The sequence below is a fragment of the Macrobrachium rosenbergii genome, chromosome 2 (genome assembly GCF_040412425.1).
Source record: "Macrobrachium rosenbergii isolate ZJJX-2024 chromosome 2, ASM4041242v1, whole genome shotgun sequence".
NCBI lineage: Eukaryota > Metazoa > Arthropoda > Malacostraca > Decapoda > Palaemonidae > Macrobrachium > Macrobrachium rosenbergii.
In genome coordinates, this window is record NC_089742.1 from 47,604,740 (window position 1) to 47,621,242 (window position 16,503).

General features: G+C 41.5%; 1 protein-coding gene across 1 annotated transcript in view; it reads right to left on the minus strand.

The window, feature by feature from the left end:
- Positions 1 to 16,503, minus strand: part of LOC136842947 (protein rtoA-like) — a 60,971-nt gene that overhangs the window by 44,018 nt on the left and 450 nt on the right. Inside the window, exons 2-4 of the mRNA XM_067110965.1 lie at positions 15,545 to 15,763; positions 14,494 to 14,750; positions 13,186 to 13,301 (exon numbers count right to left, since the gene is read on the minus strand). Coding sequence (XP_066967066.1) covers positions 13,186 to 13,301; positions 14,494 to 14,750; positions 15,545 to 15,763 — 592 coding nt within the window. The remainder of the gene's footprint in view (positions 1 to 13,185; positions 13,302 to 14,493; positions 14,751 to 15,544; positions 15,764 to 16,503) is intronic.

Genomic DNA, 16,503 nt, shown 5'->3' on the forward strand with positions numbered 1-16,503 from the left:
GAAAATAACTAAAGGGGGAGAAACAAAAAAAGACATTAGCTTCGAGCCGGGAGACATTCATGAACCCGAAATAATGATCCTCGGGTTCAAAACTCAGATTTCGTTGGTGCCCTTAAAATCCAGCCTTGTTCTTTCTGATGGGAAAAAATTAACAAGTAAAAAATGCACTGAAGTTTCTTCAGCGCAATCGAGCTTTGTGTACAGCCGCTACAGCGTATAATCAAGGCCACCGAAAATAGATCTATCTTTCGATGGTCTCGGTATAATGCTATATGAGCCGCGGCCCATGAAACTCTAACCACGGTCCGGTGGTGGCCTATCCTATATAGTTGCCAGAAGCACGATTATGGCTAACTTTAACCCGAAATAATATTAAAATTGCTAAGGCTAGAGGGCTGCAATTTTGGTATGTTTGATGATTGGAGGGTGGATGACCAACAAACCAATTTGCAGCCCTCTAGCCTCAGTAGTTCAGACAGAAAAAGTGCGGACAGAAAAAAGTGCGGACGGACAGACAAAGCCGGCACAGTAGTTTTCCTTTACAGAAAACTAAAATAGAACCCTCAAATAAATCTTAATCCACGAAGCCACCTGACACCTGGAACAGTTGAAACGTCTCCCAGAATAGACGAAATATTTATTGAACTGAACTGAATATAGAATTTAGGCCAAAGTCCAAGCACTGGGACCTATGAGGTCATTCAGCGCTGAAACGGAAACTGACAGTAAAAGGTCCGAAAGGTGTAACAGGAGGAAAACCTCAAAGCAGTTGCACTATCAATCAATTGTTAGGAGAGGGTTGAGGAAAGTAAGATGGAAGAAAGTGAATATGAAAGGAGGTACAGTAAAAGGAACGAAAGGGGTTGCAGCTAGGGGCCTAAGGAAGGCGAGCTGCAAAGAGCCTTAAGTAATGCTTACAGTGCACCGCACGAGGTGCACTGACGGCACTAACCCCCCTTACGGGGTTTGGTTCTTTTGTCTATCCTCGCTCTAAAGGAAAATCTAGACCAGGGGTTCTTAACCTTTCGATGATTCCAGACCCCCAATGGATTGTCCAATATGGTCCCATACCCCCTTCACTTGACTGTCGAAATAATTATCACCAATCCTATTGTTTGCCAGTATGTCTTCCAAATATGTCAGTAGCTTGAATTTCCTGTGCTGTAGATACGGATTGCCATACAGAAAGCACCTAATTCAACATTCTACCCAAATATAAATTAATACATTAAATAGAATAAATACCAGTACCCATACCCCCAGCATTTGGTTCCCATACCCCCGGTTAAGAACCCCTGATCTAGACGATGGACTTACGCACCTGATGACTTATCTCTGCAGTCAACAGACCAGGCTATTGATTTCAGTACATTTCGGATTAGAATCAATCAAACTGGCAATTCAGAAAAGTGCCCCACTGCTCCGAGAATAACTTATCTATTTCTAAGTCCATTGTTTGAATACAGTGTTATGAAATCGAGCTATAAATGAACCTGATACAATGCTGGAATCCACTGTATACAGAATGAGACAGATTTTCTAATGTACGAACAGGTGCTTGCGGCTCTTTTAAGCTGTCAGACAACTAAAGTAACCTGCTATTTTCATTGCTTTGGAATATCATATATCTATGATGGTGTTTTTGCTTGTGTTTTTCCTTAATCAAATCGAGGATGGAAATGGGTCACTGTTGCCATGGAAAATATGTTTAAATTGGGATTGGTCTATGCACTCTGAGAACGCCACAAGTGAATTATCGATGTCGTTATATAAAAATCCTTCAAACGTACTTTGTTACAAGGAAGGATAATCATTAGGAAACACGAAGGACTATTATTATTATTATTATCATTATTATTATTATTATTATTATTATTATTCAGAAAGTGAACCCTATTCATATGCAACAAGCCCACCACCCAAGGTAAATCGACCTGAAATTCAAGCTTCTAGGGACATACCTCACTGAACTTATTAAAATAAGTTGATCTGAATAAGAGCTGTGTGTAATATATATATAAAAAAAAAAATACCAGGAAAAAATGGGCCGAAGTTTCTTCGGAGCAATCGAGTTTTCTGTACAGCGTACAATTGAGTGGTCTCGGTACAATGCTGCATGAGCCGCAGCCCATGAAACGTTCAGCCACAGCCCGGTGGTGGCTTGCCTATATCATTGCCAGACGCAGGATCATGGCTAACTTTAACCTTAAAATAAGAACTACTGAGGAGGCTTGAGGGCTGCAATTTGGTATGTCTGATGATTGGAGGGTGGATGGTCAGCATACCAATTTGCAGCCCTCTAGCCTAAGTAGTTTTTAAGACCTGAGGACGGACAGAAAAAGTGTGGACATAATCAAGTGCGGACGGACAGACAAGTAGCCATCTCAATAATTTTCTTTTCCAGAAAACTAAAAACACAAGGATGATAAAAACCTCACAAGGATCATAGCTGCAGGTACCAAGGATACAAAAATACTACCAGAGGCCCTGCAGGATTCCCCAGGGACAATACCAAGCTGCCACCACGCGACTGACAGGACTTCAGAAGAAGAGTGAAAGTTACAACAAAGAGAGAAGTCTGTATCAAGGCCTGCAGGAATTGCAGAAAGTACCTCAAGACTAGCAGGAATCCTCAGGGCAAACAAAGGGTACCGTGAAGTAGACGGGAGTCCCGAAGGATAAAGAAGGTGTCCTTAATCCAAGCAGAAATCCTTAAGGATGATCCAAAGTGTAAATAGTGTATATACACCCTCAAGACTACCATACGCTAAGCGACTGGTCTAGCGCAGTGGTCCTCAAAGTTTTTGGTATCGTTACCCCAGGGGCAGTAATGTGAAGATCACCATTGCCCTTACCCAATTCCTCTTCAGTTATGTGAAGTTATAATAGAAAGGAAAGAAAAGTACTGGAATGCTTAATTTCTAATGCATTTTATATGTAAGAAGTTAATTTTACTTTTACTTAAGTCTTAAGAAATAAAGAATTTAGATTTCAGACATTGTTCCTTTGACAATGAAATCAACATGAAAGCATTGCTCCTTTTATTACAAATTGGAATTACCTCGTTACTCCCCAGAAACGACTTCAATACCCCCACGGGGTAGTTACCCTCCAGAAACGACTACATCACCCCCCCACGGGGGTAATTACCCCCAGGAACGGCTTCATTACCCCCATGGGAGTAATTATCCCCAGAAACGGCTTCATTACCCCCAGAAACGGCTTCATTACCCCCACGGCGGTAATTACCCCCAGAAACGGCTTCATTAACCCCACGGGGGTAATTACCCCAGAAACGGCTTCATTATCCCCACGGGGTAATTACCCCCCAGAAACGACTACATCAACCCCCACGGGGTTAATTACCCCCAGGAACGGCTTCATTACCCCCATGGGGTAATTATCCCCAGAAACGGCTTCATTACCCCCACGGCGGTAATTACCCCCAGAAACGGCTTCATTACCCCCACGGGGGTAATTACCCCAGAAACGTCTTCATTACCCCCACGGGGGTAATTACCCCTAGAAACTGGTTCATTACCCCCACGGGGGTAATTGTCCCCAGAATCGGCTTCATTACCCCCACGGGGATAATTACCCCCAGAAACAGTTTCATTATCCCTACGGGGGAGTAATTACCCCCAGAAACGGCTTCATTACCCCACGGGGATAATTACCCCCCAGGAACGGCTTCATTACCCCCATGGGGGTAATTACCCCCAGAAACGGCTTCATTACTCCCACGGGGGTAATTACGCCCAGGGAATCATTACCCCCACGAGGTAATTACCCCCCAGAAACGGCTTCATTACCCCACCTGGTAATTACCCCCAGAAACGGTTTCATTACCCCCACGGGGGTAATTACCCCCAAGGCTTCATTAACCTCCACGGGGGTAATTACCCCCAGTTCGAGAACCACAGGTCCAGCAGACCAACCTTCCAATCCGCAACGAATTCTCAGTCCCCTCCACACGAATCCTTTGATCTACTTTAACCTCGGGGTAATATTTATTGGCAGCATCCAACTCCGCCAGTCCCTTGTGTGTGTGTCTCTTTCAGCGTCCGTCCGCCCTCGACGCTCGGAAGGGGGCGCCGTGGCAACCAGCGGGAGAGGCGTCACGTGTGATGCGATGAGGAACGGGCGTGCGGATCGAGTCGGCCGCACGTGACACACGTGCTGGGAGGTAGGAGGCTCCGCCCTCCTTTCGGGTAAGGCCGTTTTTGCACGTACGCTTGCGATGTAATTGTTACTTAACACACACACAGACACATGGTTTATGGGCTCTGGTGCCCCGATGTATATGTATTTATATATATAGGTGACACATTTACGCAGGTGTCTCTTGATACAGACACACGTGGTATACATACATACATACATACATACATACTTTATATATATATATATATATATATATATATATATATATATATATATATATATATATATATATATACATATCTATATTTATATATATATGTATATATATTATGTATACATACACATATATACATATGAACACAGCAAGATTATTTTTTTTTGCCTCAAGGGGAGATGAAACTAAAAGAATAGAAATATACAGGAAAGGTTTAATTAAGTGCAAATTAAATCTAAAAACGAGAGTCAGGATTTAAATGAGGGAGTACAAAGGAAAGCTAAGAAAATTCTGAATATACAATAATATAAATGGTAACTAAGGCAATATCACGAGCTTGTAGTTTTAATCAGTAACTATGGAAGTCCTAATTTTGTGCTGATTTTGCACCTTGGTTAATTTCTCTGTTCATATTAGGACGAATGATTCATAATGGGTAAAACATGATTCAGAAAACCAGGTCAAAGTGGGTTTGTCTCTAAGCAATGGATGACTTCAATCTGAATAGGTCGTTATTTACTCTTAGCGATATCATATCAAATATGATCATAATATATATATATATATATATATATATATATATATATATATATATATATATATATAAATATATAGTATATATATACTTGTTTGATGACATATTGGTGCTTGTTTGATGTATATATATATATATATATATATATATATATATATATATATATATATATATATATATATATATATATATATATGCACACCAAACTCACATAAGACCATCTTGTTCTAAATCAACTGACCATCAAAATACTATATCTAAATATTCAACTAAAGTTCTCTTGCACTCTGAAACATCAATGAAGCTACCTACAGGAATCTAAGTTAACAAAATTCCACGGTTCCAGTTGTTCCCCGAAATATGACATTTCACACTCTTTTATAAAGGGAACTCGACGAAATCTGGTTTTATTATCCGGTTTTTTTTCAAGTTTCCGAGACAAACTTCCTTCTTATATTTTATTTTTTCTTTTCAATGAGCGAGATCTCTTCTTTCTGTATTTCCCTTTACTTTCTCTGACTTCTTCCTAATGAGTACCATGTTCTCTGGAAGCTTGAAGAATTTCAAGTCAGTGGCCCCTGTGGGGTACTTGTTCATCTTCTGAATAATAATAATAATAATAATAATAATAATAATAATAATAATAATAATAATAATAATAATAATAATAATAATAATAATAATAAATATCTCTGAATTTGGTGACCATTTAGCAATCATTTGGTCGTTGAACCACAAGTATATATATCCGTGTTTTGATTTTGAGAACCCCACAACAGGTCTAGCTAATCCTGTCTCTAAGTGAGTAGCTTCTTCAGATCTGTAAATCGCTTATTTTTCCTCGTGTATGAATTATGGCTCTCACGTCTGTTGAAGCTTCTCTTCACTTCTGTGGTCTTGACAGAATTGAGTCAAAGAAACCTGGGAGCCATCTCCTAAACTTCAGGGAAACCAATCTATGAAGAAGGTCTGAAAAGCAACAGAAAAATGAGGTAAGTTGATGAGGTGAGATTTGACCAGCTAATTGCATCAGAATTTGTCGTCATTTCTTCTTGAAAAGTAGCACTAACCCAAACACATACGTGTCGACAAGTAACAACGAGAGAGAGAGAGAGAGAGAGAGAGAGAGAGAGAGAGAGAGAGAGAGAGACAGATGTGTCTACTCGGTCACTCAGATACCAAGTTTTGGAATAAAACTATTCTCTGTCTGCAAGTTGTGATAAAAGAGAGAGAGAGAGAGAGAGAGAGAGAGAGAGAGAGAGAGAGAGAGAGAGAGAGAGAGAGAGAGATGCGTCTACCAGTCACTCAGATACCAAAGTTGTAATAAAAGAGAGAGAGAGAGAGAGAGAGAGAGAGAGACAGAGAGACAGAGAGAGAGAGAGATGTGTCTACCAGTCACTCAGATACCAAGTTTTGGAATAAAACTATTCACTGTCTGTAAGTTGTGATAAAAGTTGCCCAATTGTAAACTTTCATCACAGTCGAACCCTGAAGAGGTCTAAATTGCATGGGAAGAGTTGGGGGTTGCAGAACAGCTACCTGAGTTATTATGTAATTAAGTAAGTTTACCTGTGTTTCCAGAGTTCAAAAATATGTTCCTATCAATTTTAATTGATGTTTTTTTCTGCTGTGATACACCTGAGGCACTGAATAGCTTTCACAGTAATTTAAGGTTGAAACTGCTCTTAATTTAATCCATTTCCTCGTAAGGGGGGTAGCGCCTTCAGTGCGCCTCATACGGTGCACTGTAGGCATTACTTAAGGTCCTTTGCAGCGTCCCTTCGGCCCCTAGCTGCAACCCTTTTCATTCCATGAACTGTACCTCCGTTCATATTCTCTTTCTGCCATCTTGCTAGCCACCCTCTCCTAACAATTGCTTCATAGTGCAACTGCGAGGTTTTCCTCCTGTTACCCCTTTCAAACCTTTTACTGTCAATTTCAGTTTCAGCGCTGAATGACCTCATAGGTCCCAGTGCTTGGCCTTTGGTCTAAATTCTATATTCACTTCGATAAGCAAATCGACTCAGGGTACAAACAACTTCCTCGGTAGAGGTAACGTTGAGGCTTCGAATGAAGTTCAGCTGTAGCTTTCTGGAAACGTCTGTAATTTGACGAAATTCAGAAAAAATATCCTGGGACTCGATAAACGTCCTTTTATTTTCACGTGAGGACTATATATATATATATATATATATATATATATATATATATATATATATATATATATATATATATATATATATATATATATATACATATATATAAGAACATATAAGTGAAAACAACTAATACATATACGAACACAAACACTTATATACATATATAAATATATATCACTGCTTCTCAATTCAGATTTAATTATACAACTAAATGACATCGAGGCAGTTTTAACTGCCATCTCTGACTACCAGTATCCTTTTACTCAAAAAAAGAAAAGTGTAAAATAAACAGGTACAGGAAAAGGCGACTTCTACCAAGCAGTTAATGTCCTTTTACCTTCTGAACAATTAACTTCAGGGAATAAATTATTAGCTTCGATTTCCGAAGTTACACATCTCTCTTCCTTGTGCTCGCCCGTGGGAGTATTCCAGGGAATCGGGAATTTCAAAAATTGATCTTCGACATAATCAGGTTCAGTGGATTTAATACTATTCTTAATAGTCTTTCAATTCTCTTTTAACTGAGGCTCTAATCGACTTTTCGTGATATTTCTTTTCTCCGCAAATAATAAATTTAGATTTATGAATGTAATTAATTCGTATGAAATACAGAACGGTTCTAGACAGCTGAACCCTCATCTAAATGTAATTCTTGGGAGTTATATATTTACATTTTGGTATTTGAACCACGAATTTACACTAAAATGCGGCTTGTAACGCGTGAACTTACCCTGTGGCGAAGGTGACTGAACACATCCATACTTTATTGCGGAGATTTCCAAACAAAAGAGTTCGTAGTATAAACAAGTAAAAAATGCGCCGAAGTTTCTTCGGCGCAATAGAGTTTTTTGTACATTGTATAATCAAGGCCACCGAAAATAGATCTGTCTTTCTGGTCTCGGTGTAATGCTGTATGAGCCGCGGCCCATGAAACTTTAACCACGGCCTGGTGGTGGCCTGACCTATAGCGTCGTCAGACGCACGATTATGGATAATTTTAACCTTAAATAAAATAAAAACTACTAAGGAGGCTAGAGGGTTGCAATTTGGTATGTTTGATGACTGGAGGGTGGATGATCAGCATATCAATTTGCAGCCCTCTAGCCTCAGTAGTTTTTAAGATCTGAGGGCGGACAGAAAAAGTGCGGACAGAAAAAAGTGCGGACGGACAGCCCAAGCCAGCACGATAGTTTTCTTTTAAAGAAAACTAAACAATGAGGCCTATAATGCGTTAACGCATTTCTCGATCCACGTCTCCCCAAGTTAATCTAGAATGAGAACGTGAACCAGCTGGGTGATTGCCAACCTTTCTCAAGAAAAGCTTGCATGAGCGAATCCAGCAAAGTCACCGAATGAAGTCGCCTAACTCTCCAACTGAACGCACCGGGAAACAGGGGAACTTATTCGTTCTGGACTCGATGGACGAATGAGTCGCGCAACTTCGGATAGAAAGCCTGGCACTGCGGACATTCAGTGCTTGAGAAGGTGAAAAGAGGGGGCTTGGAGCGATTTGGACGCCGAGACAAGGAGATGGGGTACAAGATTCCGAAGGTGGAAGTGAAAGAGAACGCCTCAGTTGCACCTTGACGTAATACAGTAGGTGGAAAGGCCTTATGCATATACACACATTATATGTATATATATACATATTTATATCTATATGTATATATGCATATACATATATTATATATATATATATATATATATATATATATATATATATATATATATATATATATATATATATATATATATAATATTTCTGACTCATCAGGATCAGAACCCAGGTTTTTCAGTTGAAAGGCAAGGGCCTAGTGGGCAGTGCCCTTGCCTTTCGTTGAAAACCTGGGTTCGATCCTGCTGTGAGTCAGAAATTTATTTCTGCTCCACGCCTGATTGTGTGTTGATTATTTCTATATATATATATATATATATATATATATATATATATATATATATATATATATATATATATATATATATATATATATATATAAAGAGAGAGAGAGAGAGAGAGAGAGAGAGAGAGAGAGAGAGAGAGAGAGAGAGAGATAATAAAACAAAGGACTTTTCTCTTTGCCTTCCGTATTCCCTTAAACAAATGCATTGCTTTCTCTAAGGTTAGACTAGTCGCATTCTTCTTCCCTTCAATTCCTTCCATTCCTGTTTAGAACAGTTCCACATAAAATCATTTCCAGTACTAAAAGCCAACTGCAAACAAAAGCCCCTTTATGTGTGTGTGCGATGAAACAAAAGCAGTCAGCTCAAATATCGGTCGTTACTCTTCCTTCTCGTTTCGACCTAATTGAATAGAACAGAACAGAATGTAGAATTTAGGCCAAAGGCCAAGCGTTGGGACCTACGAGGCCATTCAGCGCTGAAAAGGAAATTGACAGTAAGAAGGTTTGAAAAGTTGTAACAAGAGGAAAACCTCAAAGCAGTTGCACTTTGCAACGATTGTTAGAGAGGGTGGAAAGTCAGATGGAAGGAAGAGAATGTGAACGGAGGTACAGTAAAAGGAATGAAAGAGGTTGCAGCTAGGGGCCGAAGGGGCGCTGCAAAGACCCTCAAGTAATGCCTACAGTGTACCACGCGAGGCACACTGACGACACTACCCAACTAAGGGAGACCTAATTGAAACGAAAGTGCCAGGTGTCTGGGACATGTACTGTAGTATGTTTGAGGTCATGATGGTGGCAACACGATCAATTTTTTTCGGTGCAGTCTTAAGCATTTTTGGTCAAGAATATGATCGGGATAATTCGGGGTATAATGAAACCTTCTTACATAATGCTGATATATAAAAACTTTTGGAGAAAAATTATTGACGCGCAAAATATTGAGACAAAAATTTTGAACGTCCAGAGACCGGTCTATGGACAGGGAAAGCTGGTGAAGTTACTTAGCTATCTATCTATCTATCTATCTATCTATCTATCTATCTATCTATCTATCTATCTATCTATCTATCTATTTATTTATTTACGTATTTATTTTTACTGGACAAGCACTGCGGGTAAGAACAAACGCTTTAATTCTGATGACCATCTCACTCCCGTGAGACTTACAGGTGTAAAAATCACAGGTATACATTAATCTTGGTTTCCTTCCCTTTAAAACAGTGATTTAAATTATCAGTGTTTCATACGCTAACAATTAAAGTCATGTAATAGTTAAGAATACAATATTTTGACGTGAAAATGACTCATTATTTTATTCCGCCGTAACAAAACTACTCCCAGCTTTCCGTGATGGTAGAACCCCCTTAGTCTTTCATGAAATCAGCTGATGGCTGAGTTTGTCCCGTTCGAAAGTCTCTCTCTCTCTCTCTCTCTCTCTCTCTCTCTCTCTCTCTCTCTCTCTCTCTCTCTCTCTCTCTCTCTAAGTGAGTACTTAGTTGACACAATCGTTTCTCAAATTGGTAATATCTTCCCTCTAAACGTTCTCGGTTGCTAAGGGCTGAAATCTCTCACCAGTTCCCCCTTTTTTCCCCACTTTGTCTCTTGACGAAATTGCTCGTCACCTTCGTTTATTCCTCTGTCTCTTATTCCCCGTCTTTACTCACTTACTACCGTCCTCTCCTCGTCTGCTATTTACGCGTTATCGCCTTCCATTCCTCCTCCTCCTCCTCCTCCTCCTCCTCTCCCGTTCTCGTGTGTTTGTGTGTGTACGAATCCGCCAGCCTTTGTGGAACATTGTGACCTTTCCCCTTTAGTTGTGTCCCCTCGTTCTCCAGGGGTGCCCCCCTCCCCCCAGAGTCCCCCTGACCAGCTCCTCTCCCTCTCCCCCTCCCCCCTACTCTTTCTGTAACCCCTCTTCTCTCACCTTTCTCTCTTTCCAGTCACTCTTTCCCCCCTCTTCTTCTCCTCCTCTCTCTCTCTCTTTCACCCACGCTCTCTTCTCTGGCCTCCCTCTGCCACCCTCGTGCTGTTCACCTTTATCCCCTTCTCTCTCTCTCTCTCTCTCTCTCTCTCTCTCTCTCTCTCTCTCTCTCTCTCTCTCTGTCTCGCATTTCCACTGTCATCACACTATTTATCCTTTCCCTGTTTGCAGATATTCAGGAAGGAGAAAGTGTCTGCTCCTGTTTCTTTCGTGTCTGGAAGGAGGAAAGTGTTTTAATTCTCTTTCTCTCTCTCTGAAGAACCTCTCTCTCTCTCTCTCTCTCTCTCTCTCTCTCTCTCTTTCTCTCTCTCTCTCTCTCTCTCTCTCTCTCATTTCCATTGTCATCACACTGTTTGTCCCTTCCCTGTTTGCAGGTATTCGTGTCTGCTCCTCGTTCGGGAAGGACAAAGTGTTTTTAATTCACTTTCTAAGCGCCTGTGTCTGCTTTTCTGAAGAACCTACTGCTGTCTGTGTCTGCTTTTCTGAAGAACCTACTGCTGTCTGTGTCTGCTTTTCTGAAGAACCTACTTTTCTGAAGAACCTACTTCTGTCTGTGTCTGCTTTTCTGAAGAACCTACTGCTATCTGTGTCTGCTTTTCTGAAGAACCTACTTCTGCTGTGTTGTCTGTGTCTGCTTTTCTGAAGAACCTATCTGTCTGTGTCTGCTTTTCTGAAGAACCTACTTGCTGTCTGTGTCTGCTTTTAAGAACCTGCTTCTGTCTGTGTCTGTCTGTGTCTGTGTGTGTCTGCTTTTCTGAAGAACCCTGCTTTCTGAAGAACCTACTTCTGTCTGTGTCTGCTTTTCTGAAGAACCTTTTCACTGCTGTCTGTGTCTGCTTTTCTGAAGAACCTACTGCTGTCTGTGTCTGCTTTTCTGAAGAACCTACTGCTGTCTGTGTCTGCTTTTCTGAAGAACCTACTGCTGTCTGTGTCTGCTTTTCTGAAGAACCTACTGCTGTCTGTGTCTGCTTTTCTGAAGAACCTACTGCTATCTGTGTCTGCTTTTCTGAAGAACCTACTGCTTTTCTAACCTCTGTGTCTGCTTTTCTGAAGAACCTACTGCTGCTTTTCTGAAGAGACCTGCTGTCTGTGTCTGCTTTTCTGAAGAACCTACTGTCTGTCTGTGTCTGCTTTTCTGAAGAAACTTCTGTCTGTGTCTGCTTTTTCTAAAGAACCTACTTGTCTGTCTGTGTCTGTCTTTTCTGAAGAACCTACTGCTGTCTGTGTCTGCTTTTCTGAAGAACCTACTTCTGTCTGTGTCTGCTTTTCTGAAGAACCTACTTCTGTCTGTGTCTGCTTTTCTGAAGAACCTACTTCTGTCTGTGTCTGCTTTTCTGAAGAACCTACTTCTGTCTGTGTCTGCTTTTCTGAAGAACCTACTCTGTCTGTGTCTGTGTCTGCTTTCTGAAGAACCTACTTCTGTCTGTCTGAAAGACCACTTCTGTCTGCTTCTCTGAAGAACCTACTGCTGTCTGTGTCTGCTTTTCTGAAGAACCTACTGCTGTCTCTGCTTCTCTGAAGAACCTACTTCTGTCTGTGTCTGCTTTTCTGAAGAACCTACTTCTGTCTGTGTCTGCTTTTCTGAAGAACCTACTTCTGTCTGTGTCTGAACCTACTTCTGTCTGTGTCTGCTTTTTCTGAAGAACCTACTTCTGTCTGTGTCTGCTTTTCTGAAGAACCTACTGTCTGTCTGTGTCTGCTGAAGACCTCTTCTGTCTGTGTCTGCTTTCTGAAGAACCTACTTCTGTCTGTGTCTGTCTCTGAAGAACCTACTTCTGTCTTGCTGCTTTTCTGAAGAACCTACTGCTGTCTGTGTCTGCTTCTCTAAAAGAACCTACTGCTGTCTGTGTCTGCTTTTCTGAAGAACCTACTTCTGTCTGTCTGTCTGTGTCTGCTTTTCTGAAGAACCTACTTCTGTCTGTGTCTTTTCTGTGTCTGTGTCTGCTTTTCTAAAGAACCTGTTTTCTGAAGAACCTACTTCTGTCTGTGTCTGCTTTTCTGGAACCTACTTCTGTCTGTGTCTGCTTTCTGAAGAACCTACTTCTGTCTGTGTCTGCTTTTCTGAAGAACCTACTTCTGTCTGTGTCTGCTTTTCTGAAGAACCTACTGCTGTCTGTGTCTGCTTTTCTGAAGGAACCTACTTCTGTCTGTGTCTGCTTTTCTGATGAACCTACTTCTGTCTGTGTCTGCTTTCTTACTTCTGTCTGTGTCTGCTTTTCTGAAGAACCTACTTCTGTCTGTGTCTGCTTTTCTGAAGAACTGCTACTGTGTCTGCTTTTCTGATGAACCTACTGCTGTCTGTGTCTGCTTTGTCTGTGTCTGAAGAACCTACTGTCTGTCTGCTTTTCTGAAGAACCCACTCTGCTGTGTTCTCTGAAGAACCTACTGCTGTCTGTGTCTGCTTTTCTGAAAGAACCTACTGCTGTCTGTCTGTGTCTGTCTGTGTCTTTCTGGAAGAACCTACTGCTGTCTGTGTCTGCTTTTCTGAAGAACCTACTGTCTGTCTGTCTGTCTTTTCTGAAGAACCTAGTTCTGTCTGTCTGCTTTTCTGTCTGTGTCTGCTTTTCTGATGAACCTACTTCTGTCTGTCTGTGTCTGTCTGTGTTTCTGAAGAACCTACTGCTGTCTGTGTCTGCTTTTCTGAAGAACCTGTCTGTTTCTGTCTGTGTCTGCTTTTCTGAAGAACCTACTTCTGTCTGTGTCTGCTTTTCTGAAGAACCTACTTCTGTCTGTGTCTGCTTTTCTGAAGAACCTACTGTCTGTGTCTGAACCCACTGCTGTCTGTGTCTTTCTGAAGAACCTACTGCTGTCTGTGTCTGCTTTTCTGAGGAACCTACTTCTGTCTGTGTCTGCTTTTCTGAAGAACCTACTTCTGTCTGTGTCTGCTTTTCTGAAGAACCTACTTCTGTCTGTGTCTGCTTTTCTGAAGAACCTACTTCTGTCTGTGTCTGCTTTTCTGAAGAACCTACTTCTGTCTGTGTCTGCTTTTCTGAAGAACCTACTTCTGTCTGTGTCTGCTTCTCTGAAGAACCTACTTCTGTCTGTGTCTGCTTTTCTGAAGAACCTACTTCTGTCTGTGTCTGCTTTTCTGAAGAACCTACTTCTGTCTGTGTCTGCTTTTCTGAAGAACCTACTTCTGTCTGTGTCTGCTTTTCTGAAGAACCTACTGTCTGTGTCTGCTTTTCTGAAGAACCTACTTCTGTCTGTGTCTGCTTTTCTGAAGAACCTACTTCTGTCTGTGTCTGCTTTTCTGAAGAACCTACTTCTGTCTGCGTCTGCTTTTCTGAAGAACATACTGCTGTCTGTGTCTGCTTTCTGAAGAACCTACTGCTGTCTGTGTCTGCTTTTCTGAAGAACCTACTTCTGTCTGTGTCTGCTTTTCTGGAAGAAACCTACTTCTGTCTGTGTCTGCTTTTCTGAAGAACCTACTGCTGCTTTGTGAACCTACTGCTGCTTCTTTCTGAAGAACCTACTGCTGTCTGTGTCTGCTTCTCTGAAGAACCTACTGCTGTCTGTGTCTGCTTTTCTGAAGAACCTACTGCTGTCTGTGTCTGCTTTTCTGAAGAACCTACTGCTGTCTGTGTCTGCTTTTCTGAAGAACCTACTGCTGTCTGTGTCTGCCTTTCTAAAGAACCTACTGCTGTCTGTGTCTGCTTTTCTGAAGAACCTACTGCTGTCTGTGTCTGCTTTTCTGAAGAACCTACTGCTGTGTCTGTCTTTTCTGAAGAACCTGCTGTCTGTGTCTGCTTTTCTGAAGAACCTACTTCTGCCTTTCTAAAGAAAACTGTCTGTTCGTCTTTTTCAAGAACCTACTGCTGTCTGTGTCTGCTTTTCTGAAGAACCTACTTCTGTCTGTGTCTGCTTCTCTGAAGAACCTACTGCTGTCTGTGTCTGCTTTTCTGAAGAACCTACTTCTGTCTGTGTCTGCTTTTCTGAAGAACCTACTTCTGTCTGTGTCTGCTTTTCTGAAGAACCTACTTCTGTCTGTGTCTGCTTTTCTGAAGAACCTACTGCTGTCTGTGTCTGCTTTTCTGAAGAACCTACTGCTGTCTGTGTCTGCTTTTCTGAAGAACCTACTTCTGTCTGTGTCTGCTTTTCTGAAGAACCTACTTCTGTCTGTGTCTGCTTTTCTGAAGAACCTACTGCTGTCTGTGTCTGCTTTTCTGAAGAACCTACTACTGCTCTTCTAAAGAACCTACTGCTGTGTCTGCTTTTCTGAAGAACCTACTTCTGTCTGTGTCTGCTTTTCTGAAGAACCTACTGCTGTCTGTGTCTGCTTTTCTGAAGAACCTACTGCTGTCTGTCTGCTTCTCTGAAGAACCTACTGCTGTCTGTGTCTGTTTTCTGAAGAACCTACTGCTGTCTGTGTCTGTTTTTCTCTGAAGAACCTACTGCTGTCTGTGTCTGCTTTTCTGAAGAACCTACTGCTGTCTGTGTCTGCTTTTCTGAAGAACCTACTGCTGTCTGTGTCTGCTTTTCTGAAGAACCTACTGCTGTCTGTGTCTGCTTTTCTGAAGAACCTACTTCTGTCTGTGTCTGCTTTTCTGAAGAACCTACTTCTGTCTGTGTCTGCTTTTCTGAAGAACCCACTGCTGTCTGTGTCTGCTTTTCTGAAGAACCTACTGCTGTCTGTGTCTGCTTTTCTGAAGAACCCACTGCTGTCTGTGTCTACTTTTCTGAAGAACCCACTGCTGTCTGTGTCTACTTTTCTGAAGAACCTACTGCTGTCTGTGTCTGCTTTTCTGAAGAACCTACTGCTGTCTGTGTCTGCTTTTCTGAAGAACCTACTGGCTGTCTGTGTCTCTTTTTCTGAAGAACCACTGCTGTCTGTGTCTACTTTCTGAAGAACCTACTGCTGTCTGTGTCTGCTTTCTGAAGAACCTACTTCTGTCTGTGTCTGCTTTTTCTGAAGAACCCTACTTCTGTCTGTGTCTGCTTTTCTCGAAGAACCTACTTCTGTCTGTGTCTGCTTTTCTGAAGAACCTACTGCTGTCTGTGTCTGCTTTTCTGAAGAACCTAGTTTCTGTCTGTGTCTGCTTTTTCTGAAGAACCTACTTCTGTCTGTGTCTGCTTTTCTCTGAAGAACCTACTGCTGTCTGTGTCTGCTTTTCTGAAGAACCTACTGCTGTCTGTGTCTGCTTTTCTGAAGAACCTACTGCTGTTTGTATGTGTCTGCTTTTCTGAAGAACCTACTGCTGTCTGTGTCTGCTTTTCTGAAGAACCTACTGCTGTCTGTGTCTGCTCTACTTTTCTGAAGAACCTACTTCTGTCTGTGTCTGCTTTTCTGAAGAACCCACTGCTGTCTGTGTCTGCTTTCTGAAGAACCCACTGCTGTCTGTCTACTTTTCTTTGAAGAACCTACTGCTGTCTGTGTCTGCTTTTCTGAAGAACCTGCTGCTGTCTGTGTCTACTTTTCTGGAAACCTACTGCTGTCTGTGTCTGCTTTTCTGAAGAACCTACTGCTGTCTGTCTGCTTTTCTGAAGAACCCACTGCTGTCTGTGTATGCTTTTGTGAAGAACCTACTGCTGTCTGTCTGCTTTTCTGAAGA